The 18,560-nt window shown below is 41.5% G+C and overlaps 1 protein-coding gene across 1 annotated transcript in view; it reads right to left on the bottom strand.

Moving 5' to 3' along the window:
* ADAMTS18 (ADAM metallopeptidase with thrombospondin type 1 motif 18) overlaps nt 1-18,560 on the bottom strand; it is a 149,012-nt gene that overhangs the window by 28,513 nt on the left and 101,939 nt on the right. Inside the window, exons 16-18 of the mRNA XM_027513673.1 lie at nt 15,535-15,665; nt 14,568-14,691; nt 12,277-12,521 (exon numbers count right to left, since the gene is read on the bottom strand). Of these exons, the coding sequence (XP_027369474.1) occupies nt 12,277-12,521; nt 14,568-14,691; nt 15,535-15,665 (500 nt within the window). The remainder of the gene's footprint in view (nt 1-12,276; nt 12,522-14,567; nt 14,692-15,534; nt 15,666-18,560) is intronic.

The raw sequence follows: 18,560 nt of genomic DNA, 5'->3' as shown, positions 1-18,560 counted from the left end.
AAGCTCCATTACTTTGGCCAGCTGATGGAAAGAGCTGACTCACTGGAAAAGACCCCGACGCTGGGAAAGATCGAGGGCAGGAGGAGAAGGGGATGACAGAGGATGAGATGGTTTGATGGCATCACCAACTTGATGGACATGAGTTTGAGAAAACTCCAGGAGATAGTGAAACTCCTGTTGTGCTACAGTCCATGGGGTCGCAAAGAGTTGGACATGACTTAGTGACTGAACAACAAACCCTCCCGTGGAAACTAAAGAGTTATAATTAGGTTCTAAAGACCAGCTTTTTATTTAGTGCAGGCTTGGAAGCTTATTTCTCATCTTCAATAATGTAATAATGCACCTGATAGCTTTAAAAAATAATAATAGCCATACTATGGTGTTTATGCCAGGTAAAGCATTGTACAGCATTATCTCTTTTACAGTTAATAATGACACCATGAGGAAGGCACAGTGCTATTAATACCCTAGTCTTGTAGATGAACACAGCTAGTAAGTAGAAAGTGGAAAAGGCAATGGCAACCCACTCCAGTACTCTTGCCTGGAAAATCCCATGGATGGAGGAGCCTGGTAGGCTGCAGTCCATGGGGTCGCTAGAGGTTGGACGCGACTGAAGCGACTTAGCAGCAGCAGCAGCAAGTAGCAACACGGGGAACTCAAGTTTCTGATACTGCATGACTCGCAAACTTGACCTCTTAACTCTCAAGACACTGCACCTCCAGCTCTGAAATGTCATGTCTAGGATTCTAATTTAAAATTCTCAAGACTGAAGGAACACTGAAAAGATATTGTCACTGGGATCCAATAACATGCTCTAACATATACATTTCGCTATCGGGTTCCAACCTGAAAATGTCCCTTCTTGAACATGCTGCTGCTGCTGCTGCTAAGTCACTTCAGTCGTGTCTGACTCTGTACGACCCCATGACGGCAGCCCATCAGGCTCCCCCGTCCCTGGGATTCTCCAGGCAAGAACATTGGAGTGGGTTGCCATTTCCTTCTCCAATGCATGAAAGTGAAAAGTGAAAGTGAAGTCGCTCTGTCGTGTCTGACTCTTAGCGACCCCATGGACTGCAGCCTACCAGGCTCCTCTTGATTTAAGGATTTGTGATTTTTAATATCCTCAATCCATTTCCCCCTTCATTTACAGAAATGTTTGTTTTAAATACCATTTTAACAGCTGAAATTCAACCCACTTTACAGATGGACCCCTTCTGATAAAGGATGGATTTTACAGTACGTTACACGTTGACTAAGTCAGAGGAGGAATCGTTTTTGTGTTGTGAGTTCAATGATTCTGTATGATCCTGTGATTTTCTGGGAAGCCTCATGATGTGAAAAATCAGCCAGTTGTCCCCAGCTTCTTGTTTGCTTCAAAGCCCGAAGAACATGAGCAGGTATCATCTCTGGGATTAGGTGTGAGTGAGTCGGATTTGACAGGACGCAGCACCACAAAGACCCCGACTGGGGCCTTGGAAGTCCATCTACGAGGCGGCTTCAAAGGTGTGGGCTGACACATTGAACCGAGACTACAATTCTAATTCAACTCATCCACATTCCTAGGAGTTTAGGGGAGAGAAAGAGCGCGCTCCAACCTGTCACAGAAGTATTTGCCGCAAATTAACTGGAGGCCCACACTTCAAACAGCGAATGGCAACCTGGGGAGAAGTGATGCGGCATCTCGGGAGCACGTCTGACTCGTCCTCCAGAGCCTGGGGTTCCCCGTCATCTGGTCTCAATTAGTCCTCCACTGCTTCTTGGCCTCTTTCGTGAGCCGTGTCTTCACTCTGTCCCCGCTCCTTGGCTAATCTCTCTCCCCGACACTGATTCTATCCTGAGGCACATCTTTGCTCATCTCGGCCCCTGCCCCGTGGGGGAAGGGGTGCAGACAGCAGGGTCATGAGGAAGGAGCTTTATGAGAAGGGGACTGACCATGATGCCCCACACCGTCAACTCGGTGATCAATGAGTCCGTCCACCTGGTCTCCCCCCCAACCCACCCATCATCGCCTCTGGCCAAAGAGTGGAGGAAGTTGTTTATGATAGTAATTTTCTTGAGATGTCTTTTTCTGCCTTGAATCTGGCCTGTGGCTAACCTATTTCTCACTTGCTGTCGTTACAAGCGCTGCTGTAGGGGTCAGCGGCACTCTCCCTTGGTACATGATTAATTGGGAATGGGCTTTCAAAGAGTTAAACACTCCCTTCTGGCCTCTTAACAGAGAGGGGAATAAAAAACCTTTAACGTGAAGGAGAGCTGTTATTTTTAAGACTTTTTTTTCCTCAAAAAAAAGGAATGCTGTAAAAACACAGATGATCATATTTCAGTCTTAGACTAGCAACCTGTGTTATCATGTCAGCCTAAATCACTGTTTATCAGACGGGGATGAAGTTACTTTATAATGAAACACTCATGATGAATTTCCTCACCTACCCTCCAACTTCACGACAGTTTGATGGAGAATGTGACTCATTTGTTGTTGTGTGTGCTTGTGTGTGACTGCGTGTGAGAGAGAAGCAGAGACAGAGAAACAGAATAAAGGAGAGGAAGAAGAGAAGGGAGAGGCAGCTGGGAGGGGAGAGAGGGGGCAGAGGAGACGCAGGGGCAGGGTTGGGGGAGACAGCCAGCACGCAACAGCTAACGAAACAGCTGATGTTCAGTCGCTTCTACAGAGCGTTATCATCTCTAAGTAGACAGCTTCATTAATCATGAAAACAAAGAGAATGTATGTTTTAATTCTCATTGCCAAGGCCCTTTAAAATTATATACTAAATGGGCCTTTTGCATTGTACTTAAACAAAGGACAAAATTACTGACTTTATGTTACCTATATCTCAGTCTCGAAGCGGAAAAACATTAAGTTTTCAGCCATACTCCAAATGCCCAGCACACATATATATACATAAAATATATACATATACACACACATATATATAATATAAACATACATACATATACACAGATATATATATACACACACACACACATGCTGCTGCTGCTGCTAAGTCGCTTCAGTTGTGTCTGACTCTGTGCGACCCCATAGACGGCAGCCCACCAGGCTCCCCCGTCCCTGGGTTTCTCCAGGCAAGAACACTGGAGTGGGTTGCCATTTCCTTCTCCAATGCATGAAAGTGAAAAGTGAAAGTGAAGTCGCTCAGTCGTCTCCGACTCTTAGTGACCCCATGGATTGCAGCCTACCAGGCTCCTCCATCCATGGGATTTTCTGGGCAAGAGTACTGGAGTGGGGTGCCATGGCCTTCTTCAATATATATATAATATATACATACATACATATACACACACATATACATACAAATATATAAAAATATATATAATTTGTGTACATATGTATATATGGGCTTCCCTAGTGGCTCAGATGGTAAAGAATCTGCCTGCAATGCAGGAGATCTGGGTTCAATCCCTGAGTCAAGAATATCCCCTGGAGAAGGGGATGGCAATCCACTCCACTATTCTTGCCTAGAGAATCCCATGGACAGAAGACCCTGGTGGGCTACAGTCTGAGGGGTTGCAAAGAGTCAGACATGACTGAGCAACTAACATTTTCACTTTTCACATATATATGTATACACACACACACACACACACACTCTTCAGATTAAATGATTATTTTTCAACAAAGGGAGGAGTAAATTTCAACTCTGACCTTCGGTTTTCACATTTCTACCATGTCAGAAATGGTAAGGACCTAATAGAAGCAGAAGATATTAACAAGATGTGGCAAGAATACACAGAAGAACTATACAAAAAATATCTTCACGACCCAGATAATCACAATGGTGTGATTACCTAGAGCCAGACATCCTGGAATGTGAAGTCAAGTGGGCCTTAGGAAGCATCACTACGAACAAAGCTAGTGGAGGTGATGGAATTCCAGTTGAGCTAGCTCAAATCCTAAAAGATGATGCTGTGAAAGTGCTGCACTCAATATGCCAGCAAATTTGGAAAACTCAGCTGTGGCCACAGGACTGGAAAAGGTCTAATCCCAAAGAAAGGCAATGCCAAAGAATGCTCAAACTACCGCACAATTGCACTCATCTCACATGCTAGCAAAGTAATGCTCAAAATTCTCCAAGCCAGGCTTCAACAGTATGTGAACAGAGAACTCCAGATGTTCAAGCTGGATTTAGAAAAGGCAGAGGAACTTTTGCCAACATCTGTTGGATCATCAAAAAAGCAAGAGACTGTGTGGATCACAACAAATTGTGGAAAATTCTTAAAGAGATGGGAATAGCAGACCATCTGACGTGCCTGCTCAGAATACTCCTTTCTCAGATTACTCCTGAGAAATCTGTATGTAGGTCAGGAAGCAACAGTTAGAACTGGACATGAACAACACACTGGTTTCAAATTGAGAAAGGAGTACATCAAGGCTGCATATTGTCACCATTTAACTTATATGTACAGTACATGATGAGAAATGCTGGGCTGGATGAAGCACAAGCTGGAATCAAGATTGCCGGGAGAAATATCAATAACCTCAGATATGCAAATGACACCACCCTTATGGCAGAAGGCAAAACAGCCTCTTCATGAAAGTGAAATAGGAGAGTGAAAAAGTTGGCTTAAAACTCAACATTCAGAAAACTAGGATCATGGCATCTGGTCCTATCACTTCATGGTAAATAGATGGGGAAACAGTGGAAACAGTGACAGACTTTATTATTGGGGGCTCCAAAATCACTGTAGATGGTGACTGCAGCCATGAAATTAAAAGATACTTGCTCCTTGGAAGAAAAGTTATGACCAACCTAGACAGCATATTAGAAAGCAGAAACATTACTTTGCCAACAAAAGTCCGTCTAGTCAAACTATGGTTTTCCCAGTAGTCATGTGGATGTGAGAGTTGGACTATAAAGAAAGCTGAGTGCTGAAGAGTTGATGCTTTTGAACTGTGGTGTTGGAGAAGCCTCTTGAGAGTCCCTTGGACTGCAAGGAGATCCAACCAGTCCATGCTAAAGGAAATCAGTCCTGAATATTCATTGGAAGGACTCATGCTGAAACTGAAACTCCAATACTTTGGCCACCTGATGTGAAGAACTGACTCACTGTAAAAAACCCTGATGCTGGAAAAGATTGAAGGTGGGAGAAGAAGGGGACAACAGAGGATGAGATGGTTGGATGGCGTCACCGACTCAATGGACATGAGTTTGAGTAAACTCTGGGAGTTTATGAAGGACAGGGAGGCCTGGTGTGCTGCAGTCCATGGGGTCGCAAAAAGTGGGACATGACTGAGCGACTGAACTGAACTGAACCACTTCAAAATTTCATTCCTTATACAAGACACACACACACACAGAATTTAGCTGTGTGGGGTGCACAAGCAACAAAGATCCAGTTTTCCTTGTGTTCTCAAACCCAGTCAAAAAATATGGTAGGTCCATATATAATATACTGAAAACTACTGAAACATAAGCTGAGTTTTCTATCTTTGAGATGACTAATGAGTGCACTGGTTCAATAAGAAATTCCTTAGACTCTCTGCCAGACTCATGCTGTGGGGGACAAGCCGACACACAGAAAGACGTGGAAATTATCTAGTTTATAATAGCTGTGTCTGTAGTGATCTCAGAAAGCGTGCAGTTGCCAAATCAATATTGATTTCTTTCTGATCTGGGGTGTGCATGTGTATGAGCTGTCTTCCCCTGGCTGAGGCAGAAATAGGATACAGGATCATGAAAATGAACTCCGTTTCTCCAAGTCATTTACATGTAATACATGTATATTTGTACTTTGAAATAAAAATTTGATTGATGGACTTAAATAATGCCTAAAATATTTAAGAACTCAATCATATAAATCCTTAATTTCCCTTAGGAATCTCCTCTTGGCCACCGAGGAAATCAAGAAGGCCAGCACAGCCTAAACTGACATCCACCTGTTGCAAATTGTGGACCCTGTGGGATCCAGGTTCCAAGGAGAATGAAGATTCTTTCCAAGAGACCATCTGAAAACGGGGCAGGCACGTGATTCAATGAGAAAAGTGAAAGTCTGTTTTCCATTTAAACTGAGCTTCCCTATGAAAGCATTCCATAAAGTTCTGACATATAAAGATAACCAGAAGCAGAGGACACTTCTATTTGATGTCAGGCCATGCACTTATTTCTTGGGGTTCACTCTTTCCCAGGACTATATTATCCTGCTGTGTACCAGGTAACACCCAGAAATAAGTGAAAAGATCTGGTTAATCCCCTACCCTGAACGGACAAGCTGCTGTTCCCCCAGATCAAGGTGAGTCAACTGTGAGCTAACTGGTCAGCAAGTTCTTATGTGTAAATTATTCACTTTGGGAAAGGCAAGCCTTTTAGAAAGCAGACTGATTCCTCAAATGCAACTGAGGGGATCAAATTTCAATACTTTGAATGCCTTTCACTGTACTTACCTTTTAACGGTACAGTTCTAAGACTAGTCCTAAAAGATGAGGAAATCCAGTGGTTTTAAAATGTGTATTGCAGAAGCATTTCAGAGAACTTCAGATTATGATGGTGGTTTGGGACAGAAATAGGGAAGAGAGGCTGGCCCTGTCACTCTTGACTTGGGTCAGAGAAAGTCACTTGTCACTTGATTTATTTGTTGTCTCCATGGATGGTTTTTCAACTTGGAAAGAAGATTCTACTCTTTAAATGAATGAATGAATTTTCTCATCAGATGTCATTCATTCACTATTTTTTTTTTTGAGTGCCTATGATGTTCTAGATACTATGCTGACTATGGAAGCTACAACGATCTCTCAGCAATAGAGGGTTTCAGGCGCTTAGAAGTGCTTCAGGATAATGCTACAGGACACAGCAGAGGATATGAGTTTAGCCTGGGGAAGTTATTCCCCAAATTATCGTAAACTATCATCAGACAGTTTAAGTGCCTCATGCAGAGTGTCACAGTAGTGTTAGAGAGACCTGTATCACCAACAGTTTAAAGAGGTGCTTCCTGTTCAAACTCATGTTGCTTCAAAAAGAATGGGATCCACATACCAAAACTCACTCCACATTCCTTAAAGACCTGCAACTATAATGATTTGGTGACATGTTCCATTCAGTTCAGTCGCTCAGTCGTGTCCAACTCTGCGACCCCATGGACTGCAGCATGCCAGGCCTCCCTGTCCATGACCAACTCCCAGAGTTTACTCAAAGTCATGTCCATTGAGTCGGTGATGTCATCCAACCATCTCACCCTCTGTCGTCCCCTTCTCCTCCTGCCTTCAATCTTTCCCAGCATCAGGGTCTTTTCCAATGACTCAGCTCTTTGCATCATATGGCCAAAGTACTGGAGTTTCAGCTACAGCATCAGTCCTTCCAATGAATATTCAGGACTGATTTCCTTTAGGATGGACTGGTTGGATCTCCTTGCAGTCCAAGGGACTCTCAAGAGGCTTTGTCAACACCACAGTTCAAAAGCATCAATTCTTCAGCACTCAGCTTTCTTTATGGTCCAACTCTCACATCCACACATGACTACTGGAAAAACCATAGCTTTGACTAGACATGATTTATGTCTTAACCATTTATGTATCTCCAATGTCTATATAGGGCTGGGCAGTAAGTAGGCACTCAACAGAAAGTTTAGTTTTTTGTTTTTTGTTTTTAAGTCAGACATTGAGAGGAAATAAACAGAGGAATATTGCTTTGAAGGTAGCTACCTAAATCAATACATGTCAAGGTAGTTGAAGACAGGAGTTAGCTAAGATATTTGGAGGATCTGACTAACATAAATGAATGAGCTATAAAGAGGGACCTTATCCTTACACTGTCATCTTGTTTTTTGGCAAACACACCCTTCTGCTGAATTTTACACTAAGAGCTTAGTGAACATGCAGTCATTTTAAGAGGCCAAGAGAGAAAGCGCTTTCTTTCACAGACATGTACTTTCTGTGGGTAGAACAGCATTTTCCATTTTGTTAGGTTCCCACACTTCGATTTCAGCATCCCATGGGATTGTAAAACACATTCAACATTTCATATTGGAGTGAACATATTTTTGGCTCCAGAAGTATTCATTTTGATTCAATTCGTAGTTGCATGGAAAGGCATATGAACTTTAACTTCCTTTCTTTAAAGGAGATGGCCGTGGATGGATGACTTGGATACTGATACATAGTCTAGTTTTTAGAAAATGTAATTTATTGCTTATTGTGATTTTTCAGTTTTTAGAATCACTGTGTTCTATCAATTTTGGAAAGGCATGAGCATGTGATAAAAACTGACCTGAAATTTGATCATATTCTTCTGAGAGCAATAATGTACAATTTAAATATTAAAGTCATTAACCCAAATTCTTTTAAAAGATAAAATAGATATAATACTAGGTTACTGAGTTGGATTTTTAAAAATAGTTGCTAGTTTTGAATGAAACCATGCCTCCTTTAAAAAATACAAGCAAAGCATGACCAATTAATCATACAAGTTTCTCTGTGGATTATTTTCAGACAAGCCACATTCCAAGGACATCAACTGGATCTTTCATTGAATCTATGAGCAGAATGTGTACATAAAGCTGTTGCAAAAACAATAGCTAAGCAAATGTGACCTTACTGCATTGTGGTGAAACTACAATTTTGTGTTAATAGAGATCTGTAGTTTTAATCGCATTTATATAGTAATGAAATTTTAGAAAACCATACATACCCAATTGAGTCTGGGAAAAGCTTTATGTTTTTATAATTGTATTAGATCTACCCAATTTTTCCCCTTACATTTTGATTTCTGCCCACACCCAAGGATCTGTCTGTATTTGCGAGGACAATCCAGCTGTTTCTGTTGGTTTGTTTTTTAGCCATGCCCTGAGGCTTCTAGGATCTCAGTTCCCCAACCAGGGATTGAACGTGGGCTCTCAGCAGTGAGAACATGGAATTCTAACCCCTGGATGACCTGGAATTCTATGTATTTGCAAGGAGATAGATGATGTACCTGACTGATTTTGTAGAACTCCATCACCAATGAAGACCATTCTTTTCATTTCTCAAAAATAGCCAGTAATCATTAGGAAAATGTTTAGACCCGGTGAACAGTCCAAAGATTTAGTTTTAATCAGAATTAAATAACATAGATAAATGAGATAAGAAGGGATGCTTAAATTAAGCAAAGCACAAATAAAAATTCTCAGCTTGAGGCTGGCATAGTGTTCAGTGACAATGTGTCCATTATCTGTTTAATTTGATCAAGACAGACAATGACAGGGGACATTCAGGTTCTAAAGATGAAAGTCAGAAGGAGCTCTGTGATTCGGCTTTGCACTTTCCATCACTTCTTGTCTCATTCTTTGTTGTGGTTTTCCTGCAGATAACTTATGTTTAACAGCAAACCTTAAATTACAGACAGAACTGTGAAAACCTACCGGAAGGGCTTTGTAATTATGAAGAAAATTGGACAGAGAAACAACAACAAAAAATGGTTGCTTGTCATTAAGCAGGAAAACACGTGTTTCTCATGAGGAATCATCTGGACTCGGTTCCGGTCGCCGGTGGCAGAAGCTGTGAGAGGTACCCATCTTCTGATTCAGTAATTTTCTAGCCACAGAACTTGGTTTGTGTACATTTGCTTAGAGATGGATCAAAGGCCTCATGGTAAAACTTAGGAGGAAGCCATGTTTCTTGAAAACTGATTCCCTGCAAGCTAAATATATCTTTAAAGAAAATATACCTTTTCTAAAGAAAAGACATTTGCTGCTCAGATGCTTGATAGAAAAGAAAACAAACATATCCATCTAAAAAATTAGGACTGAAAAACAAGTCTCAAATTCTTTAACCAGAAAGTTCAATTCCTATGCCTTCCATGTAATTACAGGCTGATTTCAGGGGCTGGATTCATTGTTGAGCTCCAAACTACCCTAAGATAAAATCAGTTTGATTTGGGGTTCCTAATTTCATCTTCTGAAATAAAAGAGCTGAAAGCTCTATGTCAAAAACACCAAAAAACCCTATCAAAAAATGGAGAGATCTAAAGCGATGTTTCTCCATAGAAAACATACAGATCGTCAAAAGCACAAGAAAAAATGCTCAACATTTAATCATCAGAGAAATGCAAACCAAAAGTACAATGAGGTATCACATTACGCCAGTCAGAAAGGCCGTCATCAAAAAAATCTACAAAAAATAAATGCTGGAGAGTGTGTGGAGAAATGAGACTGCCCCTACACTGTTGGTGGGCACGGAAATTGGTACAACCACTGTGGAGAACAGCACGGACTTCACTTTAAACACTACAAACAGAGCTACCATCTGACGCAGCAGTCCCACTCCTGGGCATTTATCTGGAGAAAACCATTACTTCAAAAAGACACATGCACCCCAGCCTTCTCTGCAGCACTACTTACAATAGCAAGGCACGAAACAATCTCAATGTCCACTGACAGAGGAATGGTACATATAAACAATGGAATATTAGTCATAAAAAAAATGAAATAATGCCACTCGCAGCAACAGCAACATGGGTTGACCAAGAGATGATCATGTAAGTGAGGCAGGTCAGGCTGAGAAAGGCAAATATCGTATGATATCACTTTTATGTGGAACCTTTAAAAAATGATGTGAGTGAACTTATTTACATAACAGGAACAGATTTACAGATTTAGAGAATGAACTTACAGTCATCAGGGGGGAATGTGGTGGGGAAGGTTGGTCTGTATGTTTGGGAGTTTGGGATTAACATGTACATACTGCTATATTTAAAATATTCATAGATAACCAATAAGGACCTACTGTGTAGCACAGGGGCTTCCCTGATAGCTCAGCTGGTAAAGAATCTGCCTGCATTGCAGGAGATCCCAGTTTGATTCCTGGGTCGGGAGGATCCCCTGGAGAAGGGATAGGCTACCCACTTCAGTATTCTTGGGCTTCCCTTGTGGCTCAGCTGGTAAAGAAAATTATAGCACAGGGAACTCCACTCAATACTCTGTAATAACCTAAATGGGAACAGAATCCAAAAAAAACAACGATAGATACATGTATATGTATAACTGAATCGCTTTGCTGTACACCTCAAATTAACACATTGATAATCAACTATACTCCAATATAAAGTAAAGAAATTAAAAATGTATCACATAGCAAAAGCAATAAAAATAAGATAAAATAGGTCCTTCCGGGGGGTGGGGGGGGGGGAGTTACATGTAGTCATACTTTTAAACTCTTTTTTAAATTCATCTTTCTTAGTAAATGTTTGATTAGTACCTTAAATAATAATAGTAATAGTTGAATTAGACTTGTTTCTTTGATTTGAAAAGAGCAGAGCAATATGACTAGCCTGAGAGCAGATATCATACTCATAGATGGAAAAGATTTGGACTCCAATTCAACTCTGCTTTTTTCCTAGCTACGTGAGCTAGGCAAATCTTTTAACATTTCTTCATCACACTTCATTGCTTATTTTTCTGGCAAGTCAGTGAGGCAGGGTTTCTGTCCCAGTTTTGCAAGTGAGAGATTGAAGCTGAATGTGACTAACGGGAGTGCTTGGTTACCTAAGTCCTCGGTACGCGGTGGCCACAGGGACTTCTAACACCTGAGACATACCACATGCCTCTGAAAGCACACGATTGGCCCCATTTTATAAACTGGAGGAAGCAAACCCTGAGATGTGACGCGGACCAGAGACAAAGTCTCCGTGACAATTCTGTTACAGCGTCATTCGCAGATATGGTGGCTGTTTTCACTCTCCTCGTCGTTAACCATTTATTTTTTTCTCTTCTCACCTCTAAAGAAAACGGCAGCCAAAAAAGTGAGTTGGCTTGCTCTATAAAACTGTCTTGCTGCTGCTAAGTCGCTTCAGTTGTGTCCAACTGTGTGTGACCCCATAGATGGCAGCCCACCAGGCTCCTCTGTCCACAGGGTTCTCCAGGCAAGAACACCGGAGTGGGTTGCCATTTCCTTCTCCAAAACTGTCTAGCCATCAAGCAAGTGTTCTTTCCACTACGTCGCTCTGCCTCCAAGGCTGGCAAATCCCTGTAATGAATAACTATGAACAGACTATCCAAACGGCAGAGGCAGACAAACCGGAATCATGTAAAAAATGATCCCTGGGATCCCTCAGCAAACTGAACAGCCAGGTGGGCTGGTGGAAGGCTGGCATCTAAACGTGAAAGTTGGCACATTCTCCCGGGGACCCACTGGATCCCTCTTTCCCCCAGATGAAGGGGCTGTCTTTGCCCTTTGAGCTTTAGCCTGTTAGGACACAGGTATGAACTAGTGGCTCTTTAAGCTAGCTTAAATGGGGGTCGTCACTAGACACGCAGCAAGAGGCAGTGAGAGCTGAATAAAGAGAAGGGGCTTACTTCAAAGACCAGCGTCTCATTGATGGGGCCCGGGGCAGACAGGCATTCGGGGCGGTTGAAGGCACGCTGGTACTCAAACACGGTCCCCGCAAAGGCAAACTCCCCTGGCCAGTCGACGCTCCAGCCCCCTGTGAGGTAATACTTGTGACCGAGGCTTCGGACCGCGAGGTAGCTGGAGGATACCTGCAGCTCCTGGACCTCGACGCTGCGGGCGCCCGCCGGGATGGTGACCACCGGGTAATACTCTAAGTGGAGAGAGCAGAACATTTTTGTCACCCATGTCAGACACGGGGGACCCCGTCAGAGAGCCGCAGCGGCCCTCCTTACAGAGCGGGGCTCATTTCTACTCTTACGCAGTGAAAACACTCAGTTATTCCATTTTTCAAGTGGTAGGAACACCCGAGAGAGAAAATGATGTACTTTCCCCAAGTACATGCATGTGGACAGAAAACACGCTTCTCTTTTCCTTCATGGCTTTTCCCAAAAGCCATGAAACTCAAAGATGCTTTTTATTTTTAATCAATCTGGAAAAAAACTTGGAGCCACCTAGTCTCAACTGTGGTGTGCAGAAGACAGGGCTCAAAGCTCAATTCTACTCAAGACGGTGAGATAACTGCTTCAAGTACGCGTCTTATGTTTTAAGTGTGGACCATCTAAGTTCCATAATACAGGGACTTCCCTGTGGTCCAGTGGCTAACACTCTGCACTCCCAACGCAGGGGGCCCAAGTTTGATCCCTGGTCAGGGAACTAGATCTCACATGCCACAACTGAGACTGGTACAACCAAATAAATAAATACATATATTTTTAAAAAGTTCCACAATACGTTCTTTAACAAATACAGGTGGCACAGCATATTGAAATTGCTCAGCAGAAAGGCGTTTGTTGAACACACCTCTGGATGTTTGTGTTGCTAAAACTACTCATCCTCCTCTGCTCTTGCATAAGTAACAGTACGTGAACCAACAACTTCCAGATGTTCAAGACGGATTTAGAAAAGGCAGAGGAACCAGAGATCAAATTGCCAATATCCAATGGATCATAGAGAAAGCAAGAGAATTCCAGAAAAACATCTGCTTCATTGACTATGCTAAAGCCTCTGACTGTGTGGATCACAACAAACTGTGGAAAATTCTTAGAGAGATGGGAATAGCAGACCACCTGACCTGCCTCCTGAGAAATCTGTATGCAGGTCAAGAAACAACAGTTACAACTGGGCATGGAACCATGGACTGGTTCAAAATTGGGAAAGGAGTACATCAAGGCTGTATATTGTTACCCTGCTTATTTAACTTATATGCAGAGTACATAATGTGGAATGCTGGGCTGGATGAAGCACAAGCTGGAATCAAGACTGCCGGGAGAAATACCAATAACCTCAGATATGCAGATGACACCACCCTTATGGCAGAAAGTGAAGAGGAACTAAAGAGCTTCTTAATGAAGGTGAAAGAGGAGAGTGAAAAAGCTGGCTTAAAACTCAATATTCAAAAAACAAAGATCATGGCATCCGGTCCCATCACTTCATGGCAAATAGATGGGAAAAAATGGAAACAGTGACAGACTTTATTTTCTTGGGTTCCAAAATCACTGCAGATGGTGACTGAAGACATGAAATTAAAAGACACTTGCCTCTTGGAAGAAAAGTTATGGCCAACCTAGACAGCATATTAAAAAGCAGAGACATTGCCAACAAAGGTCCATCTAGTCAAAGCTATAGTTTTTCCAGTGGTCATGTATGGATGTGAGAGTTGGACTATAAAGAAAGCTGAGCGCTAAAGAATTGATTCTTTTAAACTGTGGTGTTGAAGAAGACTCTTGAGAGTCCCTTGGACTGCAAGGAGATCCAGCCAGTCCATCCTAAAGGAGATCAGTCCTGGGTGTTCATTGGAAGAACTGATGCTGAAGCTGAAGCTCCAATACTTTGGCCACCTGATGTGAAGAACTGACTCATTAGAAAAGACCCTGATGCTGGGAAAGATCGAAGGCCGGAGGAGAAGGGGACAACAGAGGATGAGATGGTTGGATGGCATCATTTACTCAATGGATATGAGTTTGAGCAATCTCCAGGAGATGGTGAAGGACAGGGAAGATCAGCGTGCTGCAGTCCATGGTGTCAAGAGTCGGACACGTCTGAGTGACTGAGCAATAACAAAGCATCAAAAGCCATCATCTTCCATGCCTCATATGAGCTAGTGAAAAGCTGGATCGAATTTAGCAAGTCTCAGATTCATTTGGCAGCAAAGGACATGTCCCACCACTCACAGCACCGAATCTGCAGCATTTCTTACCATTTGCTTTGTGCTGGTTGAGGTACAGGCCTTTGTAAAACTTGCAAGTTGAGTTATCACCTTTGCAAACACCACAGGCATCTGAAACTGCTTTAGAGCCAAGTTCATGATCACATCCCACTGGCTGTGACCAAAAAAAAAAAGAGTGAGAAAATCAAACATTTGAGAAGCCACTGGCTTAGAATAACCAAAAGGTATACATGGTTTTCTGTATTTACTGAATATTAGGAAGGTGGTGCAGCTTTAGGATTAAAAGCAGAGTCTCAAGTTTGACTAGGGATTTAAATCCTTCCTCTGCTATTACTGGACATATGATTAGGGAAGTCACAAAACTTCTCTAAGGCTTACAGCCTTCATCTGTAAAACTGTGAAAAGCCACTACTGCTGTTAATGGGAGGGGAATTTATTCAGGCCAGTTCTACCAGTGAAACATAAAAATGCTGGGACCCCCCCAACCCTGACACCAACCCAAGGACACTCACACTCCCTTAAAAGATCACGGAGCTCACAATCAAATTGAAAAGAGAAAGTAGATACCGGAAGAAAAAGAAAAACTAACCCACAATAAACAGAAATGCTATTTCCAAGCACATTTACGAGGTTCTAAGCATGTACTGCATGTTCTTAGTGAACACGCAAGAAAAGTCTCCTGCTACTGTTATCTCCATTCTTATTTAATTTTTACAACTTTCATGTAAAGTAGGATACACCAGCACCTCCGTATGTGGAAAGGGAGTGAAAGAGAAACTCAAATCACAGGACAGGGGTCATGAAAGAAAGGGGTCAAGAAAGTGAGCAGGGACTTGGAGATAAAAACTCACGTCCAGCTTGAAAATGTTACCCTTTTCCCTTCACCAGCTGCTCTTATCCAGACATAAGAATCTCCCGCAACACTTCTCCTGCTATGCATTTAATAGGAGGCAGCACAAGCATGACCACGTGTTCCAAAGCAGAAATGTTCTCTTACTTCACAGATCCCGTCAATGCAAACGTCGTTCTTGTTTGGGGAACAAGGAGTCCCGTCTTTCACCTTGCTGGACATGGCGAAAAAGAATTCAAAGTTCTCAGCCTTGCAGTACAGTTTACATCGGTCTTCCTCTAGAAGCAAAGACATCAAACGAGGTCACGGTCAAGAGGAAATCCTAGGACAATGATGTGATTACTGAAAAGATGAGTTAAATTTATTTAGAAAGCTACTATGGTCAAGGTGGAAAGTGTTACAGTTTTCCATGTCGGTGTGTGCATGCATGGATGCCTGAGAGCAGATGTGTGTGGCTTTTAAAAACATGAACTCCTTTTAGTAATCCATATAATACTTTAACATTAATACATGAGAACTTTATTTTCCTAATCCTAAGAGCCACAATACAAGTGATTGGTGGCTTGTGTCCCTACCCTCCTTGGATAGTAAATATTTAAGACTTCACAGACCCTGAGGTCAGCTATTAATAGCATGTAAATGAAAGAGCATTGCTGTGTCCCAATAAAACAATATTTAAAAAGACGGGTCAGGGACTTCCCTGGCGGTCCAGTGGTTGAGACTTTGCCTTCCAGTGCAGGGGGTATGGGTTGCTTCCCTGGTCGGGGAGCTAAGATCACATGTGCCTTGGAGCCAAAAAAATCAAGTCATAAAGCAGAAACAGTATTGTAACAAACTCAGTAAAGACTTCAAAAGTGGTCCACTTAAAAAAAAAAAAAATGCTTTAAAAAAGGGTCACAATTGACCCATAGGTCATAATTTTCTGATTGCGATTTAGGACAGGCACAATGATTTTAGATATTTATTCAGTCTCTTAAGAGGGAACGTTTTAGGCACTTTGGAAAAAAAGGCATATGGCCAATAATGTTTACAAAACATATAGAAGAGAGTCAAATCGTGAAAAGGCAGAGGAAGTAAACAAACTCAGCATTAAGACTAAAGCAATGTTAGGTCTCTGAGAAGTTTTTGGTATCACACGCAAAAATAAAGTATTATCTTTATAGAGCTCTTGTTATCAGAAAGGCATTTTCGTGCCAATTTCTCCCATAGAAAGAGCCCTTTCCGGCCAGGAATTCCACATGACGCTGTTCACATGAGACTTGATGTGGGCGATGTTGTGTGAAATCCTTGACAACAGTCTTACAACAAACGTGTGAGCAGTTCGCAACTGGACACATTTCCCAAACCACTCCATAAAAGACAGGGTCAAAGACAGGAGCGAAGGGAAGTTACTATGGCCCAAATGTGCAGCCATAGGGATGGATTCCATTTTTTTTCTCACCTAGGAATTTTTTCTAATAGCATTTTTATTTCACGAGTCCTCCTCAGTGCATGTGAGATTAGGGAGCTAGAAAACATAGATACCCTCTCTTTTCTCCATCATTGCCAAGAATTAACAAGTTATAGAAAGTTCAGTGTTTCCACACAGGTTCCTGAGAAAGTTTAGGAACTAGTCTATTAGAAACACAGAAATTGGGGTGGGGGATAAATTAAGATAAATTAATTTAATAAATTAAATTTGGGATTAACAGATATGCACTGATACATATAAAATAAACAGCAAGGTCCTACTGTATAGCATAGACAGCTATACTCAATATCTTGCAATAACCTATAAGCGGAAACAATCTGAAAAAGAATATATACTATATATAACTGAATCATTTTCCTGTACACTTAAAACTAACAGACATTGCAAATCAACTATACTTCAATTTAAAAAAAGGAATACAGAAGAAAAAGCTAATCAGTGTAAGACAAGGACTGTCTAGATTTATGAAAAGTCTTTCCCTGATTCTTCCCAAGCAGCATGAATGTCACAGACCTTCAAATCATGGTCTGTCTTCTATGATTTTAGGTAAGTATTAAAGAGAGAAGAGGAAAGGATGCGAAAGCCTTAACTTTTGTGTCTCCTGCGGTAGGATGAGACCCTATGCCTGGGGTCTCTGTTTTATTCAATGTCCTCGCCTCTGCACGGAGCAGAGAGTCTCCCAGGAGGAGGTCCTCAGTCAGTATTTGTTGAATGAATGAATGAAATGGCAAGTTCCCTACCTAGTAAAGCTGCAATAATATTAGTGACAGAAATTTGAAACCAGAAAATATTTTGTAACATTTGCTGATGTTGAGCAAAGCTGTAGTATCACCTGATTTGTACAAGCTACTTAATACTTATTATAATGAGGTCTGATTACATCAGTTCTTTTTGGTTATTGATAATATAGGTTCATTTTGAGCTTTTGTACAGAAGCAGCCTTCTGTCTTATTTCCAATGAATTATCATTAAATCTGGTCTCTTCCCATTCTGCATATGTCTGACTGGGATTCACATTTATCCTTTTCCAAGGGAGGGTAGATGAGTTTTGATAAAGCGAATGAATGGAAAAAAATTGATAGGAAACAGAATGGTCTCAGCTTATTTTGCACAGAATTATTCTGTTTCTGTAACAGAAAGTACATTAAATCTGGTACTTATACACATGGTAACTAAATTTTGATATTGAGCCAAAATCAAAACAAATCAATGTAAAAGTTCAAATACAAGCTATTACTTTGCTATAGTCCCAAGAATTTAATATAGAGATATTTCTTATTCATGATGTGTGCGTGTGTGTGAGTGTGCATACACTCTGAAAATAGGTCTTCCCATGTCTGTTATCATCTATCATGTCAGTTACTGAGAATGGTGTCTCCATGGGGCAGATATGGTTTCATGAGTTTTTGGTCTGGACAGTTCATACCAATTGCAATTAACATCCCCGGGAGACTTAATCGCTGAAATGTCAAAAGTAAGTTTAGAAACATAAGTACATTCCAAACACATGACCTCTTCAACTTGTACATGTGGGAGGCAAGGGATGTCTTGTGAAAAAAAAAAATGTGGAAAAATAAACAAACCCACAGAACTGAATGAAAACCTGGGCCAGGACGGGCCCGGGGAATGAAAGGTAAACACTGAAACTCTTTATACAGGCAGCAATTTTTTCTGTGCTGTTCATTCACATTACTGTTCACAT

The sequence above is a fragment of the Bos indicus x Bos taurus genome, chromosome 18 (genome assembly GCF_003369695.1).
Source record: "Bos indicus x Bos taurus breed Angus x Brahman F1 hybrid chromosome 18, Bos_hybrid_MaternalHap_v2.0, whole genome shotgun sequence".
Lineage (NCBI taxonomy): Eukaryota > Metazoa > Chordata > Mammalia > Artiodactyla > Bovidae > Bos > Bos indicus x Bos taurus.
The sequence above is the reverse complement of the archived record's forward strand: the minus strand, read 5'-3'. Positions and strand labels throughout refer to the sequence as shown.